The sequence below is a fragment of the Schistocerca piceifrons genome, chromosome 2 (genome assembly GCF_021461385.2).
Source record: "Schistocerca piceifrons isolate TAMUIC-IGC-003096 chromosome 2, iqSchPice1.1, whole genome shotgun sequence".
Lineage (NCBI taxonomy): Eukaryota > Metazoa > Arthropoda > Insecta > Orthoptera > Acrididae > Schistocerca > Schistocerca piceifrons.
Window position 1 is genome coordinate 198,809,124 of NC_060139.1, and position 20,697 is coordinate 198,829,820.

At 42.0% G+C, this 20,697-nt stretch overlaps 1 protein-coding gene across 1 annotated transcript in view; it reads left to right on the forward strand.

The window, feature by feature from the left end:
• The window catches only part of LOC124775250 (sialin-like), a 223,527-nt gene that overhangs the window by 113,830 nt on the left and 89,000 nt on the right, over positions 1-20,697 (forward strand). The window contains exon 3 of the mRNA XM_047250087.1: positions 12,451-12,680. Within this exon, the coding sequence (XP_047106043.1) occupies positions 12,451-12,680 (230 nt within the window). The remainder of the gene's footprint in view (positions 1-12,450; positions 12,681-20,697) is intronic.

Genomic DNA, 20,697 nt, shown 5'->3' on the forward strand with positions numbered 1-20,697 from the left:
AAGTGTTGCTTAACCTGTAAGTTCATGCACTGAACATTGAGTGTGCGTGTGTACGTGTGTGTGTGTGCGTGTGTACGTGTGTGTGTGTGTGTGTGTGTGTGTGTGTGTGTGTGTGTGTGTCACTGATGACAAAACTTACGTATTTTAGATATTACGCTTAAAAATTAAGATACCTTTGAATATGGCAGCTGAACTGTGATTGTCTGTTTCGTTTTAATAGCCACTAAAATACTGCGATTACATTGACTCTTTCATTTTCATGGGTGTCGTTACCTACAAGAAATGATATGCTGCTTCTTAGATTGTGATTGACATATTATATAAGGGGAGCGGGGCTTGTCACATGATGATGATATCGTAGATACGGAGACGTGGCTTGTAACATCATGTGTTTGACCCTGTCATACAGATAACCCATACTATCACTTGCACTTTTCAAGGTCATTTAAGTACAAAGTGGGCTGGATAGTGGGTAGCTATTGTAGTGGCATCACAAGCCAATGTGTTATCTTGTCAAACACAATGGGTCTTGTACGTTTCTGGCAATGTTACATTAACGAATAAACCTATCTGAAAGTAGTTTTCCCCGGATATTAAACCTCAAGAAACTTCCTCTGGCGACGGGAAGTATAAAAATTTACGTGTCCTCCCTTTTATGAAATGAAGTGCGAAGGAAATCGGCTGTCTGCGTAATCGATTCACTTTAAACTGCCGAATTTTCGTTAACCGTCTATTTCAATGACTTACTGTCATTGCCAAGTGACCGGCTGTCACTGCAACCATTAAAAACTTCAGCCAAATAAGCCCACACAAAGTAATTACGTCTACATCTTTTAAGATTATAAGAAGATGCGTCCCGCAATATTAAAACAGAGACACTTTTAATATACATGTAAACTGCACCAGTTATTTACTTTTTCATGCCTATAACAACGAGTTTCGAGATTTTATTTTCATTTTCAAGTACATTTGTTTACATGAACATTTTTGGTAATGTTTGCATGTGTGATTTTCTACCTCCCTTGCGTCTTTTTGAGGTTATACTGCAATGGGCGGGGGCACTACGAATGTAGTGTGTGGACATTAAGCTGGGAATGTGGGTCCCACGGGGAGCGTGCAAGGGATAAATCCCTGCAGTCGCACTATCCTCTGTGCCCTCGGGGCTCAGATGGATAGGGCGTCTGCCTTGTAAGCAGGAGATCACGGGTTCGAGTCCGGGTCGGGACACACATTTCCAACTGTCCTCGTTGATGTATATCAACGTCTGTCGACAGCTTAGGGTAGTGATTTAATTATAATTTCATTTTGAGACAATTTTTATTTTAAATTTTTGTCTGTTCTGCAGCCTAGGTGATCTCTGCATAAATGCGGCGCTGCTTAAGCTCAAGGTTCTACAGCAACGTAAACACTGATCACAAACTAATCTTTGTTAAGAGAATTATATCTCTGATTTAAATAATGAAAACTGCACCAGTTATTTACTTTTTCATGCATTTCACAGCGAGTTTCGATATTTTATTCTCATTTTCAAGTGCATTTGTTTACATGAACATTTTTGGTAATGTTTGCATGTGTGATTTTCTACCTCCCTTGCGTCTTTTTGAGGTTATACTGCAGTCGGAAAATCGGACGAAATGAATCTTTAAGTGTTTTTAAATGCTAATGTTAGAAAAGATATTTTTCTTTGTCTATTTAAAGGTATTGTGTGTCATCCATTATACAGAATATCACACACGCAAGTCATCACTTACTCTGTTTGTTTTCGTGATCAAAACATGCTACAAAGTTGTCAGTTATAAAATGTATTTTTACCACTGTTGGCTACTGAATTACCGATTACATTTTTATTGAGAAAAAGTACATATTTACGAAAACTAATACCGTTATCACATGCTCGAAAAACATTTGAAATAGTTAACCGATTCAGTATCTAGTTTGTCGCTGAGAAATTTTGTTCTTACTTTTTGTGGTGTACAAAACGTTCAAGCTCCTGCATTATATCCATTGTATGTGATTTTTGGAAGTGGTTGAATATCTTCTCTGTTTTAGAATAGGTACCCAGTTATTTTATATGTGTTACTATTGCTGATTTTATAAATTTGTTATGTGTGTAACATTTGATGTGTTCATTGTATCTAATTTTAAAATTCCTGCCAGTTTGTCCTATGTGGTAGCCTGAGCAAGTTTTACATGTTATTTTTATATTCCTGAATTTGAGAATTTATCTTTTTTATTGTTTAAAGAGTGGACAAATATCTGTAGTAGTTTGTTGTTTGTGGAGAAAGATACTTTCACTTTATGTGACTTAAATAGGTTTGCTATTTTTTGAGAAATGTTACCTACGGAAAATATGCTGACCATACACTTGATTGTATTTTTTGTTTCTTCTAAAGAGTTCACCACTCTGTTTCACTCTTGGCAGTAAGCAGCCTGCATCGTAGGCGAGAAGGTGAAAAAAACTTATGGCTTCGGAACCACGTTTTTCCGTTAGGGGCGTTTGAACCACTGATGTACTGCTTCCAGCTCGATCTGCAATTCCCAGCTTAGGGAGTTGTCTTGGTGTTGTTTTGGAGCTAAATTCAGTTCTGCAATGATTTCTGCAACTGTCACCCTCTTATTTTTCGTCACAACCGTCTGCAATGACCGTCTGTCACGATTAGTCAAGATACAATCTCGTCTGCGTTGTGGCTTAGCGGATGATGCTTTCTTGATTTTGCCACTTCGGCTGCCTTGGTTAGGGAGCACCCACCAGAAGAGCGCCAACAACTTCCTAGTGTTCGAATTCACTTAGCTACGGCACAATGGACGCACAACTAGACAAGACACCGATCTGACCACTACTGACGAAATATTCACGAGTACTGTTCGTGCTCAAATACAAAAGCACCACCTGAGGGTTGTCTTGCATCTGTATTATGTTTAAGCATGTATTGCTCGCGATGTTTCATTTTTCTGTGCAGTCCCTGTATATAACCTCATGTTCAGAGAAAAATAGAACACTATAGGTCGATTCTGTCCGCAGGTTCAGGTTCAACATCGATATCGTAGCACAACACGACCCGCTGGTAAAATGTGCCCGAAACCTTCGTTCTCGCTATAAACCGAAGGTAATGGATTTGTGTGATTTGAGAAGACGTCCAGGGTGCCCCGCAGACGTATACGCAAACCGTACCGTCATATCAGTGAGTTTGAAAAAGGGAGCATTATTGGCATGAGAGAATCTGAGGCATCCATCCGAGGAAATGCTGCTCGTGTGGGACGAAGTGTTTCGGTAGTGCGATGGGTGTGTGCAGAATTTTTCACGGACGGCCGTAGAACATTAGAGATGGGTCAGGTCGCAGTACGCAGACCAACCCCCGAGAAGTGCGACACCTCATCCGAATGGAACTTCAGGGGAGATATGCGTTCTCCTCGACTCTGAAGCAACTGCGGAAAGGTGTAATACACCGTACACTATCAGGGGTGACAGTCCGTCGCCGTTAATTACAGCATAGTTTAATTGCACGTTGTCCACTTCACCGCCTACCTTTGGCGAATGTGCAGAAACATGCTAGACGGCAATGGTGTATGAAACGGCGTCACTGTGGACAGGAATGGCATCAGATAGTTTCAGATATGTTTCCGGCCGAATCCAGGTTGTGTTTGTTTGAAAATGATGGGCAGATTTTGGTTCGCCGCAGACAGAGGGAGCAGTATAACAGTGACTACATTCGTACAAGGCATACAGCGCCAACTCAAGGCTTCATGGTGTGGGGTGCTGCTGGGTACAACCACAAATCACAGTTGGTACGTGTTCAGGGCACCAGTTTGACCTATGTGAATGACATCTTGCGACCCATACCCATATCCATTGTGCACAACACCCCAGACGCCATTTTCCAGCAAGACAATGCATGACCATATGTTGCTGCACTAAAACGTGCCTTCTTGATGTCAAAGGATGTCAGCTTTTTGCCCTGGCCCGACAAGTCACCAGACTTGTCGCCAATCGAAAATGTGTGGGATATGGTGAAATGACGGGTGCAGCTTATGACAATGCCATCCACCACGGGTGAACTTTTGAACCAGGTGAATGGAGCATGGATGACCTTACCGCAGGACGCCGTTCTCGTATTATATGCGTCGATGTCATCACAAATGGAACAAGTTATCAGGGCCCATGACGGGCCCTGTGACTACTAGACAGCAGAACGGATGCTGAGCCGAGGTGTCTGAAATGCTAATCGTTTCTGCATGTCCTATGAATATGAACGTCCTATCTCGAGTTCAGTGCATGAGGATATTTCTGCACTTGCTTTGTACAGGTCCACCATACGCCATGAAATTTGCATTCTAATTCTCCGTCCAATAGGATGCCGACATTCACTTGCACGTTTCATTTGCTGTGGTTGCATCTTGATATATGTCACGTCACAGTAATGGTCAGGGAAGGTGGAAGGTGCTGTTTCAGAATTTACTACATCTGTTTTTAACTGTCCTGGTACATAACATTATATTCAGCCTGCCTGCTGATGTATTCGTCACGTAGTTGTAAATCGGTAATGATGCATCTGTTGGTTTCCCCGTGTCTTCCGAAGTGTTGAAGTTTGTTTGTTGATCAATAAAATTTAATAGCCATGGTGTCTTAAAAGATACAGCACAACTTAAATCTGTTATAGAATCCAAACTGTGAATATATTCGCGCCATATTTGGCTAATGTGACACACTCAGTCACAAAATTCTTATGCCGTTTAATTAATTTCAGCATGTTCGCCTTTGCTGGTACGCACAACATCCAGTTTATATTGAAGTTTTACCCACACTCTGCGCAACCTATCCGCGTCAGCTGTGGCAATGGCAGCAACGATTCGGTTCTTTAAATCACTGATGTGGTTGACTGGCGTTTGGTAGACTCTGCTACGACTGCACACCACGGCGGCCGAGAACGGACTGAAATGAGCTATCCGAGCGCAATTCACGACCCGTCCTCACAGCTTTACTTCCGCAAGCACTTCGTCTCCTACCTCCAAACTTTACAGCTCCTCTCCTGCGTAAGTTTCAGGGTTAGCATTCCTAGAAGAACGAATCTTGCGGAGACATTGCTTAGTCACAGTGTGCTGGCGACTGGTAGAGAATTTGGCCGCATGAGAGAAAGAACCCGAATTAGAGTCCCAGTCACGTACACAACTTTAATTTACCACGAACTTCCATGTCAATGAACACTTCCGTACTGTCAAAATTCTTCGATATGCGACCGTAAAATTCAATACACTCTTCGTATTTTTTCGTATACTTCCTCTGATTGAGCGTTTACGACCGACCACAACTGTAGAATCCATTGTAACGACTGTCACGCTGGCGTGTACTCAAAAGGAAGCACTCGTAAATCTCATTCTTGAGCCCAGAATGTTTAAACGCGCGTTGTCGCACCTCACAGAGGTTTAATATGTGTTCTAGTATCGATCGAGACACAGCAACAGTAATCTGACAGTATCCTTTGTACCTAAGAGCTCAGACTACATTGTCCTTTGCGTGTATTCTGAGCACTTCGTACTGCCATTTCACGTATGTCGCTTCTTTTCTTGCTGTAACACTCAGTGTCGTTTCGAGAGCAACTTTCCACGCAAGTGACGCATCATTTGGTGCCCTTCCCTCTTTGCCTCCCTTTCTTATGGATTGGTTGCCGTTCGTTTGCTCTTAGTGATACCTTTAAAAATAAGCCTCAACCTAATGAGCGCAGAAATGTGTTATTTTCGCTTCTAATTATGACACACCCTGCGTACAAAGTTTGCACTCTCAACCTGGCGCCCCAAGATACCACTTGCGTCGCTTGAGCCATAAAACAGTCAAGGTAATACAACCATTCAATCCGATGAAGTCTCACAATCATCTATTGTTTTTTTCGTGTCTCTGGAAGTTATAAGTAACCTGCCTGTTCTTTTTCACTTTGTATTCATTCTTGAACACAAAGCTCAAGATGGCACACCAGTCACAGACCTCACTAAACACGAAAACTATCAGAGTGGTTTCACTGTCTCCATATCTCATAAATTCTATATCAGGATCGACAGCTTCCTTACATTTACATCTAAACTCTCCAAGTCACCATGTGACGTATGGTGGAGGGTACTTCGACAACTACAGTTATTGAGGCCAACTGCACATCGATTCTATTCTCGCCAATGTACACTTCGCGTAAGAACTACGAGGATGAAAGAAATTAGGGCTCGTTCGGAGGGTTACGGACAGTCGTTTTTCCTTCTATTTGCGAATGGAACAGAAAAGAAAGTGAGTAGTAGTGGTACAGGGAACCCTCTGCCATGTACCGAATGGTGACTTGTGGACTATGTGTGTAGATGTACATCTCCTTTCCCCCCTACCTCTGTCCAACTCCTCCTCTTCCCTTTCTCTGCCCATTTCATCCTCCATCTCTCTCTGCCCATCTCCTCCTCCACTCTTTCTCTGCCCATATCTTTCTCCCTTCTCTCTCTGTCCAGCTTTTCCTTCCCCCTCTGTCCATCTGCTCCTTCCCTCTGTGTTCATGTCCTTCCCCCTGTGTCAACCTCTCCTCTCCTTCTATTTTCTCCTCCTCCTCTTTAAGTCTGCCTCCTCCTTCCCATCTCTTTGCGCATCTCCTTCTTCTCCCTCTCCATCCATCTCCTACTCATTCCTCGCTCTGTCCATCTCATTTCCACCCCTTCTCTGTCCATCTGCTCTTCCCAACCTCTCTATCCAATTTCCCCTCCACCCTCTCTGATCAGCTCCTCCTTCCCCTTTATCTGCGTCCATCTCCTTCCTACCCTTCCCTGTCTGTCCATCAGAACCTTCTATTTCCCCTATTCACGCCCCCACCCCTCCCCACACACACACCAGTAGGAGGTTGCTGGTTGTACCCACACAGCATTTCTTTCCGCACAGTAAATAGTATGTGTACAAACTTTGGTTCAAATCGAGGTTTATACACATTTCGCATACATTTTACATATATCTCACATATCTGTACACATAATTCACTTGTATCTCTAGCGAATTTCGCTCTGCAGTTTCGTTTTCATCAGTTCCATATTTATGACGTCATACCTCCTGAACTATGTGTCGTACCATGATATAATTATGTAGGAATTGCCAGCGATATATTTTATTGCCGGCGGCGTAGTGGTTTGCGAATAGAATGAGTAGTAAGTGAGTAAAAAACTTAAACGCGTACGTGATGCGACAGTGTTTCACGCATCTCATTGTTTATGACGTCATATCTCCTGTACTATGCATCTTGCAATGATGAATTTTTGCAAGTACACTTGTGCTATATGTAAATACTGGGTGCAAAATGTGTTACAAACAGAGTTAATAGTAAACGAGCAATAAATTAGGTCATGCCTGATGCGACAATTTTACTGCATGATCAACGAAAATGCATAAGTGATAATCTATTTTCCTTCCATTATTTTGTGAGAGACGTCAGCAAGAAAAACTCTCTTTAAGGTTTGAAATTATGTGCAAAGTTAGTTTGCAGTCAGTAAGTGCTCTCGTTCTCAAATACTGGATTAATGTAGTCGGGCTATTGGAGCTTCATGAGTTATTCTTCTTTTTCATCCCCACCTCCGCCTTTTTGAGAGGTAGGCGGTTCATAACCCCACAGTCGTTCTTACCAGAGGATAAGTGATATATGTACCAAGTTTGGTTGAAATTGTTCCAATGGTTTAGGAGGCGATGTGGAAAATACATAAATATACACACTTTTACGGTATGTATGGATAGGAAAAGTAAAGATCCTGTAGCATTCCGCTGGGGAATGCCCGAAGAAAAGTTCTCTCCGTCGAAAATGACGTACTGTGTTCTGTTTGCTAGGAACTCTCCATTCCAATCACACATCTGGTCTGATATTTCGTACATTCGTATTTTGTTCATTAGGCGCTAGTGAGAAACTATATCGAACGAATTCTGGAACTGCAACTTCACCGCACCAACTTGGAAACCTGTGTACCCTGCTTTCTGAGTCTTATGAACAAACAGCACTAGCTAAGTTTCAAACAATCTTTGCTGTCGGAGTCAATTTTGATCTTAAATTTATCCGAATTATATGGAATCTTTTGAAGACTGCGTGTCTTGTAAATTTATGAAATAATTTCTAATTCTACTGTAACTTTTTACTAATATTTAACTAGCACGACACGTTTCAGCAATAAACTGTCGTCATGTGTTATGAATTCCGTGTTGATTCCAACAGAGTTCCATTATCCGGAATTGACACAATACGCGAGGATTAAACATGTGGCAAAATTATGCAACAGACTGACGTCAGTGAAATAGGCCTATAGCTTTCTGCGTCTGTTCGACGACTCTTCTTGAAACGTTTACATTCAAAACCCTGTGACACAAGGGCTGAAGGGCGTACGAAACGAAGAGCAGGAAAAGGCAGCAGTACGACTCCTGCCCACCACACAGACAGACGCATCAGTTCAGTAGCAATTTGAAGAAATCCACGATATTAAATGGATATTGTCTAGTACCAAATGTACCAAGAGTAATTTGTCGACGAAATATCAAAACGTCGCCATTCACCGCTATTATCTTTGCAACTGAGAATGGCAGACGGTTCTAGGTACCATTAGTCTGTGATGCGTTATCTCAGCGTCTAAAATTACTTAAAATATCAACGTAAAAATTATTTCATGTACCTGGACGTCAGCTATCTGACACCAAAACAATGAGGAAATAAAATACAAACTATAGTTTCTAGGTTAAGTACATACTTGGTTATAAGGTAAGTAGCATTAGTTTGTTTAGTGACTAATAAACATACTGTTTCAACAGTTTTTGGTTTTATTTTGTAAGCAACAGTGCTTCATTTCCTCCATTTCTCCCCGTTACGCGAAACCGATGTGTGTTAACCGCATTCTTCTAGCTCCGATATTGGATACACTCTAGCAAAATCAAACTTCAAGGCTTTTTCATAGACACTCAGAATATTTCAGACTAGGAATATCTGCGGTTCGCTCATTGGTTTAGTGAAATACTGGGAGATTATCAGTTGGATAAATTTAGCTACAGCAAAATTAATTTCTACTTGGGCATATTAGTGCACTTCATTACCAGTTGAGGACAGGTGCCTTCCATGTGGGATGACAGGTAACCCAACAGAACTAGCCTAGTCTCTATGCCGGCCGCGGTGGTCTAGCGGTTCTAGGCGCGCAGTCCGGAACCGCGCGACTGCTACGGTCGCAGGTTCGAATCCTGCCTCGGGCATGGGTGTGTGTGATGTCCTTAGGTTAGTTAGGTTTAAGTAGTTCTAAGTTCTAGGGGACTGATGACCACAGTAGTTAGGTCCCATAGTGCTCAGAGCCATTTGAACCATTTGAACCTAGTCTCTATGAGCAACGACAGTAGTGTGATCGTCAGTTACATTCAAAACGAAAGTGCAGAGGAACTTCACGTCAGGCATGTCAGCAAAGCGTTCCAGTGTAGGACTCTTCTATGCCGTAGCGTTCTCCAAAATATTTCCTCCACGGCAATGGCACCGTTATATTCAGAACACTAGGCCAATGGATTTCATATAAGAAAGGCTGACCAGCTAAACGTAAGATAAAAGTAATGTAAGAGTACACCCCAGAGATGCACACTCTAAGACAAAGAAAATCCTGAAACTTCCTGGCAGATTTAAATTGTGTGTCGGACCGATACTCGAACTCGGGACCTTTGCCTTTCGCGGACAAGCACTTGCCAGGAAGTTTCATATTAGCGCACATTCCGATGCAGAGTGAAAATCTCATTCTGGAAAGAAAATCCTACTTGGGGGCTCAATTCCAAGCGAGATTCATCACTGAAGAGAATTCTACTCCATTCAGTGAGATTTCAGGCCAAAGAAGTGTCTAGAGACGACCTGGACAGCGGTGGGATACCAACGAATACGTCTCGACAGCCAGTAATGATGGTCTGAGTGCCGTTTTTTTTCATAACAGAACCCCTTTGGTTGTCATACGCGGAAACCTTACATCAGAGTGATACATCGGCGTTATTCTACGACCCTTTTTGTTGCCCTTTGTGGCAAGCCATCCGAGGCCTACATTTCAGCAAAATAATGCCCGCCCGCACACGGCGAGAGTTTCTACTGCTTGTCTTCGTGCTTGCCAAGCCCTGCTTTGGCAGTAAAGTCGTGGATCTCTCCGTAACTGAGAACGTTTGGAGCATTATTAGCAGTGCCCTCCAACCTGGTCGGGATTTTGACGATGTAGCACAACAGCTTGGACAGAATTTGGCACGATATCACTCAGGAGGACATCCAACAACTCCGTCGATGAATGCCAAACTAAATAACTGCTGGCATAAGCACCAGAGTTGGGCCAACGCATTATTGACTTGCTCAATTTGTGTAGATCTTTCTCTTTTCTGAAATTATAATCATTTATTTGTTTGGTCATCACGTCTCCCGGTTTCCGTCCCCTTCGGATAATTCCTTCGTCGTGCGTCGCTTTTTTTATTTCTTGATCTTAGAGTGTAATTCATACAGAATCTTCCACTACTGAAGCGTATTTCTGGCAAACACAATTAGGTGTTGTACCGGCCCTATAGTTAGTACAGTAGTAAACTGGAAACACTGAATCCTTCAGATGGTAGCACAGCTAAATGGTGAACCACAGCATGAATAGAGGCGACTGTACAACCTTTGTTTTCGCCAAACGCCACCTGCATGATACTTTTCTTGTGGAACACCCTTGTAGAGTATACACCACTGATAGTATCTTCTTGTATATCGCCAGCACATCCCTCTGTTGATAGAAGGTGGCATCCATCAACCCAGACCATGTACCGATGTCTCCGTGTTGATATACAAAGCGAGCTCGACAGTATTAACACAATGGACTCGTATGCAGGGTGACGACGGTTCAAATCCGCGTCCGCCCATCCAGATTCAGGTTTTCCCGAAATCACTCCAGGCAAATGCTGGGATGGCTCCTTTCAAAGGGCATGGCCAATATCCTCCCCTGTTCTTGAAACATTTCGAACTTGTGCTCCGTCCCTAACACCCTCCATGTCTGTGGGACGTTAAGCCCTAATCTTCCTCTCCTTCCTTCCGTGTTGATAGGAAGCTGCCGCTAGCTCAGGCCCGGAATCCACCAAGCTGCCGCACTGGTGGCGAAGCGAATTTGCAGTTCCTTCCGTTTTGCCCACACCCGGTTCTGTTGGTCCCTTGTTGTCTGTCCTCTTTAACTCTCGCGGTAGATTTTAGAAAAAAAGGAAGCATAGGGCTTAAAATCCCATGGAAGTCGATGTCATTAGTGACGAAACGCTCTGCTCTTCCCTGTCTGTCTTCCCCGTCGCTGATGACGATCACTCTAAATATGAGGAACAAGGTGTTTACAAGATATCTCCTTAGAGGTTTAATTACTTTCCCTTAGGATTCTTGTAATAAATCTCATCTCCAAGGTTGAAACAGATAACTTGAAAACATAAGTGGCAGTGTCTCGAAATAAACAATATTTTAATAAATATACCAATAATAGTCGTCTCCAAACTACAGAGGTGTCGTCCTTCGTGGAATTTTCCTTTCAGTTCCTGCAGAGGAGATTCTCTATCACCGAAGTGGTCGTAATACGGGACAATTACATCATGAAATGACCTATGCAGTGAATGTGAATGTCGTGTGACTAGGGCCTCCAATCCGGTAGACTGTTCGCCGGGTGCAAGTCTTTCGATTTGACGCCACTTCGGCGACTTGCGCGTCGATGGGGATGAAATGATGATGATTAGGACAACACAACACTTAATCCCTGAGCGGAGAAAATCTCCGACCCAGCCGGGAATCGAACCTTAGGATTGTCATTCTGTCGCGCTGATCACTAACCTACCGGGGGCGGACGCCTATGCAGTTATGAGCACATATAAGCAATTGATGACGTGAGCGAGGAAGAAAGCAAAGTTACAAGCCGATTAATATATTTTCATTTGGCGCAAACTTGGAAATAATTTAATAATGTTTATTAACAGTAGACAAGTAATGCTGTATTACAGACAATCGAGGAAAAATGCATCGTAATTCCTTGCTTTCTAATTAAGGAGAAAATAAAGTTGTTCTTAACCTGATTGAATTTTCAAAATGAAAGATGAGGCATTAAAAAAACAGTTGATTTTCAGACTGATACTTACTCGTTTCTTATTAAAAGCTCTCATCTTGCGTAGTGAAACTGCAGAAACGCTCTGTAGGCATTATAATGTTTACTGAAAAATGTATCCAATGTTCTTCAGAGTCACACATAAATATGTTTAATTTACTTACCTGGAATGCCACACTATCTTGTACAGTGGCATACGTTATACTATACTAAATTGAAATCAAAAGTAAGTTGACGAGAAAGAAGAAAGCAAAAGAAACTAATATTAATGCCAGCAATCTCGAGATGAACGTACTGATATTACAACAAAATTCATTGTCAGATCTATTGAAAAAACACTTTTCTATTGCTCTGTTATAGGATGCCTGTCATGCACCAGTGTACTGTGGTGTATCACCTTCCTGGGCTGTGGAGTCAACTACATGATCAGGAGCAACATAAACATCGCTATAGTCTCCATGGTGAAGAAACGATCGTCAGACGGGAGTGCAGTGGTCAGCGAATGCTTCCACTCGGATATCAACATAACCAGAAACTACACCCTCAACGAGAGCCTTCCTCAAGTAGAACCGATTGATGACGATAACGAGGTAACTGTTTTAAGAGAAGTAAACGAAACTCAGAGTGAGAAATTTAAACAACAGTTACTCCAAAATTTGCTTCCATCTGTTGTTCGCCTCCTCACAATGCATAAATCCGGGCTATAATAATGCACTACTCTGAGGTGACAAGGATCATGGGATACTTCCTAATATCTTGTCGGAGCTCCTTTTGACCAGCATAGTACAACAATTCAACATGGCGTGGACTCAACAAGCTGTTGGAAGTCTCCTGCAGAAATATTGAGCCATACTGCCTCTATAGTCGCCCGTAACTGCGCAAGTGCTGACCTGTCGATTATCACCTATAAACGTTCGACGGGATTCATGTTGGGCGATCTGAGGGGCCAGATCATTCGCTCTAACTGTCCAGGATGTGCTTCAAACCAATTGCGAACTATGTGGCCCGGTGACACAGCACATTGTGTCCCATAAAAATTTCATCGTCGTTTGCGAACATGAAGCCCATGAATGGCTGCAAATGGTCTCCAAGTAGCCAAACAAAACCATCTACAGTCAATGATCGGTTCAGTTGGACCAGAAGACCCAGTCCGTTCCATGTTAACAGAGCCCACACCATTACGGAACCATTACCAACTTGTAGGGTCATCTGTTGACAGCCGGCCGGAGTGGCCGAGCGATTATAGGCGCAACAGTCTGAAACCACGCGACCGCTACGGACGCAGGTTCGAATCCTGCCTCGGGCATGGATGTGTGTGATGTCCTCAGGTTAGTTAGGTTTAAGTAGTTCTAAGTTCTAGGGGACTGATGACCTCAGATGTTAAGTCCCATAGTGCTCAGAGCAATTTGAATTTGAACCTGTTGACAGCTTCTATCCGTGGCCGGCCGGGGTGGCCGAGCGGTTCTAGGCGCTTCAGTCTGGAACCCCGTGACCGCTACGGTCGCAGGTTCGAATCCTGCTTCGGGCATGGATGTGTATGATGTCCTTAGGTTAGTTAGGTTTAAGTAGCTCTAAGTTCTAGGGGACTGATGACCTCAGAAGTTAAGTCCCATAGTGCTCAGAGCCATTTGAACCAATTTTTTCTATCCGTGGCTTCATGGAGTCTACGCCGCACCCCTCACACGAACCCTGAATCACCAGTCTTCTGGCTGGATTGATGTGGTCCCACACGAATTCCTCTCCTTGCTAACCTCTTCATCTCAGAGTAGCATTTGTAACCTACGTCCTCAGTTATTTGCTGGATTTACTCCAGTCTCGCTCTTCCTCCACAGCTTCCTCTACAGCTCCCTCTAATCCCATCGAAGTCATTTCCTGATATGTTAACAGTTGTCCTATCGTCCCATGTCTTCTCCTGGTCACTGTTTTCCACATATTCCTTTCCGCTCCGATACTGCGCAGAACCTTCTCATTCCTTACCTTAGCAGTCCATCTAATTTTCAACATTCATCTGTAGCACCACATCTCAAACGCTTCGATTCTCTTCTGTTTCTGTTTTTCCACAGTCCATGTTTTACTGCCCTACAATGCTGTTCTCCAAACGTACATTCTCAGAAATTTCTTCCTCAAATGAAGGTCTATGTTTGATATTAGTAAACTTCTCTCAGGCAGGAATGCCCCTTTTGCCAGTGCTAGTCCGCTTTTTATGTCCTCCTTGCTCTGTCCTTCATTGGTTATTTTGCTGCCTAGGTAGCAGAAATCCTTAATTTCTTCTACCGTTACGTTTCTCACTACTCTCATTTCGGCTACTTCTCATTACTTTCGTCTTTCTTCGATTTACTCTCAATCCTTGTGCTGTACTCCGCAGACTGTGCATTCCACTCAACAGATCATGTAATTCTCCTTCACTTCCACTCAGGATAGCAGTTTCATCAGGACACTGTATCATTGAAATCCTTTCACCCTGAATTTTAATCCCACTCCTGAATCTTTCTTTTTATTTCCATCATTGCTCCTTCGATGTACAGATTAAACAGTAAGGGTGAAGGCTACATCCCTATCTTACACACTTTTTAATCCGACCACTTGGTTTTTGGCGTCCTCTCTTATTATTTCCTGTTGGCTCTTGTACATATTCTATATTACCCGTCTCTCCCTATAGCTTATCCCTATTTTTCGCAGAATTTTAACATCTTGCACTATTTTACATTATCGAACGCTTTTTCTTTTTCGTCAAATCATATGAATCGGTTTTTCTTTAGTCTCGCTTCCTTTATCATTGGAAACCTGATAACTTTGCCTTTCTTAAAGCCAAACTGATGGTCGTTTAACACATCCTCAGTTTTCTTTTCCATTCTTCTACACATTATTCTGGTCAGCAAATAGGATGCATGAGCTGTTAAACCGACTGCGCCATAATTTTCGCAGTTATCAGCTCTTGCAGTTTTTGGAATTGTGTGCATGATATTTTTCCGACAGTCAGATGTTATGTCGCCAGACTCATACATTCTACGCGCCAACGTGAATAGCCGTTTTGTTACCACTTCCCCCAATGGCTTCAGAAATTCTGGTGGAATGTTATGTATCCCTTCTGGCTTATTTGATCTTGCGTCCTCGAAAGCTCTTTTAAATTTCTAATTCTAATACTGGATCTACTATCTCTTCGAAATCGACTCCTGTTTCTTCTTATACCACATCATACAAGTCTTCCCCTTCATAGAGGTCTTCAATGTTCCCTTTCCACCTATCCGCTCTCTCCTCTGCATTTGACTGTGGAATTCGCGTTGCACTCTTAATGTTACCACCCTTGCCTTTAAGTTCGCCGAAAATTGTTTTAACTTTCCTGTATGGTGAGTTCTTCCAAAAATAATTTCTTTTTCGATTTCTTCACATTTTTCATGTAGCTTCCCTACACTTCCTATTTATTTCATACCTCAGCTACTTGCATTTCTGTATTCCTGAATTTCCCTTAACATTTTTGTACTTCCTGATTTCATCGATCAACAGAAATATTTCTTCTGTTACCCATGGTTTCTTCGCAGTTACCTTCTTTGTGCCTATGTTTTTCTTTACAACTTCTGTGATTCCCCTTTTCAGATGTCCTTTCCTCTTAAACTGTATTGGTTACCGAACTATTCTGTATCTCAGTCTCTATAGCCTTAGAGAACTTCAAGCCTATCGCGTCATTCCTTAGTGCTTTCGTACCCCACTTCTTTGCGTATGGATTCTTTCTGACCAGTCTCTTAAACTTCAGTCTACTCTTCATCATTACTTCACTGTGATCTGAGTCTATATCTGCTCCTGGGTACGCCTTCCAATTCAGTATGTGATTTTGGAATCTCTGTCTGAGCATGATGTAATCTAACTGAAATCTTCCCATATCACCCAACTTATTCAAATATACCTTCTCCTCGTGTGATTCTTGACCAGCTGAAATTTATTACAGAACTCAATGAGTGTTTTCCTCTCTCATTCTTTGTCTCAAGCCCATATTCTCCTGCAACCGTTTCTTCTACTCCTTCCCCTACAACTGCATTCTATTGGACTTTCGTCTCCCTTTCGTACCGAATTACCCTTTCAGTACCCTCATATACGTTATCTTCAGCTTGCAACGTCGGTATGTGTACTTGAACTATCGTTGTCGATGTTGGTTTGTTGTCGATTTTGATAAGAACAACCCTATCACTCAACTGTTCACAGTAACACACTTTCTGCCCTACCTTCCTATTCATAACGAATCTTACACCCGTTATATCATTTTGTGCTGCTGTTGATATTACCCTATACTCATCTGACCAGAAATCCTTGTTTTCTTTCCATTTAAAAATGGCTCTGAGTACTATGGGACTTAGCATCTGGGTCATCAGTCCCCTAGAACTTAGAACTACTTAAACCTAACTAACCTATGGACATCACACACATCCATGCCCGAGACAGGGTTCGAACCTGCAACCGTAGCAGGTTCCGGACTGAAGCGCCTCGAACCGCTCGACCACCGCGGCCGGCTTTCCATTTCAATTCACTGATTCCTACTACATCTAGATTAAGCCCTTGCGTTTCCCTTTCCGGATTTTCTAACTTCCCACCACGTTCAAGCTTCTGACATTCCACGTCCCGACTCGTAGAACGTTATCTTTCCGTTGATTATTCGATCTTTTTCTCATGTTCTCGTCTCCCTTGGCAGTCCCTCCCGGCGATTCGAATGGGAGACTATTCCGGAATCTTTTGGCAATGGAGAGGTCATCATGATGCTTTTTCAATTACAGGCCACACGTCCTGTGGATATACGTTATGTGTCTTTAATGCAGTTATTGCCTTCTGTATCCTCATGCCGTTGGTCATTGCTGATTGTGCCGCTTTTAGGAGCAGTTTCCCAACCCAAGGTAAGAGGATGCCCTGAACCTCTGTCCGCTCGTCCTGCCATCTTTGACAAGGCCGTTCGCAGATGTGAGTGACTTCTTATGCCAGAAGTCTTCGTCTGCCAATGTTGATTATTAATCAGCTCTTAACAACTGAAATCGGGACCCGTCTGACCAGGCCACGGTTTTCAAGTCGTCTAGGGACGAACCGATATGGTCACGATAGCAGGAGTGTCGATACTGACGGTTTCGTGTTGTTAGCAAAGGCACTCGTGTCGGTCGTCTGCTGCCACAGTCCATTAACGCCAAATTTCGCTGCACTGTCACGACGGATACATTCGTCGTACGTCTCACATTGATTTCTGATGTTGTTTCACGCAGTGTTACTTGTTTGTTCCCACTGACAACTCTACGCAAACGTCGCTGCTCTCGGTTGTTAGGTGAAGGCTGTCAGCCAATGCGTTGTCCTTGCTGAGAGGTAATGTTTGAAATCTGGTATTCTCGGCACACTATTCACATTGTGGATCTCGAAATACTGGATTCCGTAACGATTTACAAACTGGAATGTCCCATACATCTCGCTCCAACTACCATTCTGCGATCAACGTCTGTTAACACCCGTCGTGCAGCCATGATCACCCCGGAAACCTTTTCACATGAATCACCTGACTAAAAATGACAGCTTCACCAACGCACTGTCCTTTTATACATTGTGTACGCTACACCACCGCCATCTGCATATGTGCATATCGCTATTCAATGACTTTTGTCACTTCAGTGTATTCCATTCCCAAAAATGTTTACAGGCACCAAATCAGCTGATTGATTACATTGTTTTATAAATTATTATTATTATTGTAATAATAAATGTTGGTCTATTATATAATTTTTCTAAGGATATTGTTATTTCTTGGTAATTGATTGAATTATCAATATTTATGGTTTCGGTATTTTTGAAGAAGTCAAGTCCGAACAACGGTGGTAGCGCGGACAATTCAGAGCATCTTGCTTCCTGGATTTACACCCACGTTCTCTAATCCGCTGTGAAATGCGTGATAGATGGCACTTCCCATTTCATCAGATATTATAGCTTCTTCCCGTTCCATTCACGTTTTCAGTGTGGAAAGAATGGTTGCTTAGACAGAGTAGAACAGAATAGAATCTTTATTGTCACATGACATGTTATATACATTCATTTGAGTGAAACATTGGTGACTCGTCAATGAATAATTCTGTGCCTGCCTAAGTATACCTTAAAACAAGATACATTAAAATAAAGCATATGAATGCGCCCAGAAGCACATTAAACATAAAAAGATAATTACATGTTAGATTTCTTCCTCTTTCTTAAAATTTCCACAGTGGTTTAAAATTACTCTTTCAGTATTTTTCATGTTTATTTTTCTACTTTATAAATATGGACATACTTCAAAGAGCACATACTTTCATAAAAGTAGTATACATGTGTACATCTAGATATTTAGATACATAGTTTACACGATACATTGTTTATAAGTATGGACACATATAAAAACAACATATACCTTCATTAAAAGGGAACATAAGCATACACATAGAATGTAATGTAAAAAGAAACATGAAAACAAAATAGCTGTAATATCTCCCACTTGTCTTCAGTGTTTATAAAATCACCCACATTGTAGTAGCATCTGCTTTGTAAATATTCTTCAATATTTGCACCTGTGGGTTTTGTCTTACAGTCCTTTAACTCTGGACGTATTTTATTGCTAAGCTTCAAAGTCATGTAATATGGAGTATTTTCAAATAATGGTAGTCTGTGGCAAGGTAGCATGTAATCTTGTTTGTGCCTTGTTTCATAAGCTTGTATAAATGAATTTCCCTCAAAAAGATGTGGGTTTTTTAACTCAAAGAGAAGTGTTTCATATATAAACATGGAAGGAATTCTCAGTAAGTCAAGACTTGCAAATAGATGTTCTCATGATTGTCTATTGTTTGTTCCAGTCGTAGGTCTGATCATTTTTTTTCTGTATCATGAACACTTTTAGGAGGTCTCCTTTTTCAACTCCCCAAAAAATTATGCCATATCTTACAACTGATATAAAATATGCATGATGCACAATTTTCCTAACAGCTAAGTCAGTTACTTTATTTAGAATCCTCATTGCATAAACAAAACAATTTAACTGCTTCAGTAAGCAATCCACATGATCAGTCTATGACAAGGTTTTGTTAATGATCACTCCCAGAAATTTAACAGATTGTGCAATTATCTGTTCTCTGCCTTTATAACTTAACTGTGTTATATATTGAACAGTTTGTTTGGTCCTGATGTGTACAGTTTGTGTTTTTGTTAGGTTTAGTTTCATAGCATTATTATTTATCCAATTTTCTAGTTCTTGAAGAGTCTCTTTCGTTTTCTGTGCTAATTCTTCAGTGCTTTTAAAGCAGACTACCACTGTTGAGTAATCTGCATGCTGAAGCGTGCCTGAAGTTACCTTACCTGGCACGTCATGTAAATAATATAGAAATAGTAATGGGCCTAGTATGGCCCCTGGGGTACACTTGCTTGTATTTCCTTCCAAGTGGAGCAAGTTTTCTCGCCCTTATGTTGTATAACTACCCTCTGTTTCCTATTTTTGAGATACAATGTGAACAAACTTTAAGATTTTTCATAGAAGCCATAAGAAGCTAATTTGAGGAGCAGCTACTTATGGTCTACCGTATCAAATACCTTACTTAGGTCACAGAAGATACTTGATACCCTCTCCCTGTTATCAAGGCATTTGTTTATTTTAGTGATTAGTTCCTCAGTATCATGGACAGGGCATCAGTCTTTCCTAAATCCATACTGATTATTAAGGATAATGTTATGTCTTTGTTATATTTTTCTAGTTGGTTATACACTTCTCACTCAAATACGAGAGCGGTTCAGAAAGTAACCTCCGATTGGTCACAGTGCGGGTTGTGGGGGGAGTAGCGACGCCATCTGTGCGTTCACGCACTCAACAGGTCAGTCGGCATCAAGCCGTGGTCGAGTGAACGTCGTACCTGCGCTAGTTTAGTTTTTGTGGCAGTTTGAAATGTGTGCTGCAATAGAAAACCCCGCCAAATGTGAAGTGCGTGCTGTCATAAGGTTTTTTACAGCCAAAGGATATTCTGCAGCAGCTATTCATCGTGAGCTTTGTGCCGTGTACGGACCAAGAGTTATGAGTGAAGGAGTTGTCCGTGAATGGGTACGTTTATTTAAAAGTGGACGAGAAAACGTTCATGATGAAGAGAGGAGTGGTAGACCATCATTGGTGACTGACGAACTCGTTCAGACAGTTGATGCAAAAGTTCGTGAAAATCGACGTTTCTCAATGTCGGAGCTGTCTACTGGTTTTCCACAGATTTCTAAGACTCTCTTGTACGAGATAGTGACAGCAAGATTGGGTTTCCGTAAGTTCTGTGCACGATGGGTGCCCAAAATTCTTACCGACCACCACAAAACTCAAAGAATGGCCTCTGCATTAGACTTTCTGTCACGTTATGAGGACGAGGGAGAACCATTGTTAAACAGACCGGTGACGAAACCTGGATTAAGTACGTGAACCCTGAGACAAAAGAACAATCAAAGATGTGGGCACATTCAAATTCGCCTACCAAACCAAGAAAAGCCTCGCAAGATTTTTCTGCCAGAAAACTGATAGCAACGGTGTTTTGGGATGCCAAAGGGGTGTTGTTGGTTGAATTCATGGAACGTGGTACGACCATTAATCAAGACGTGTAC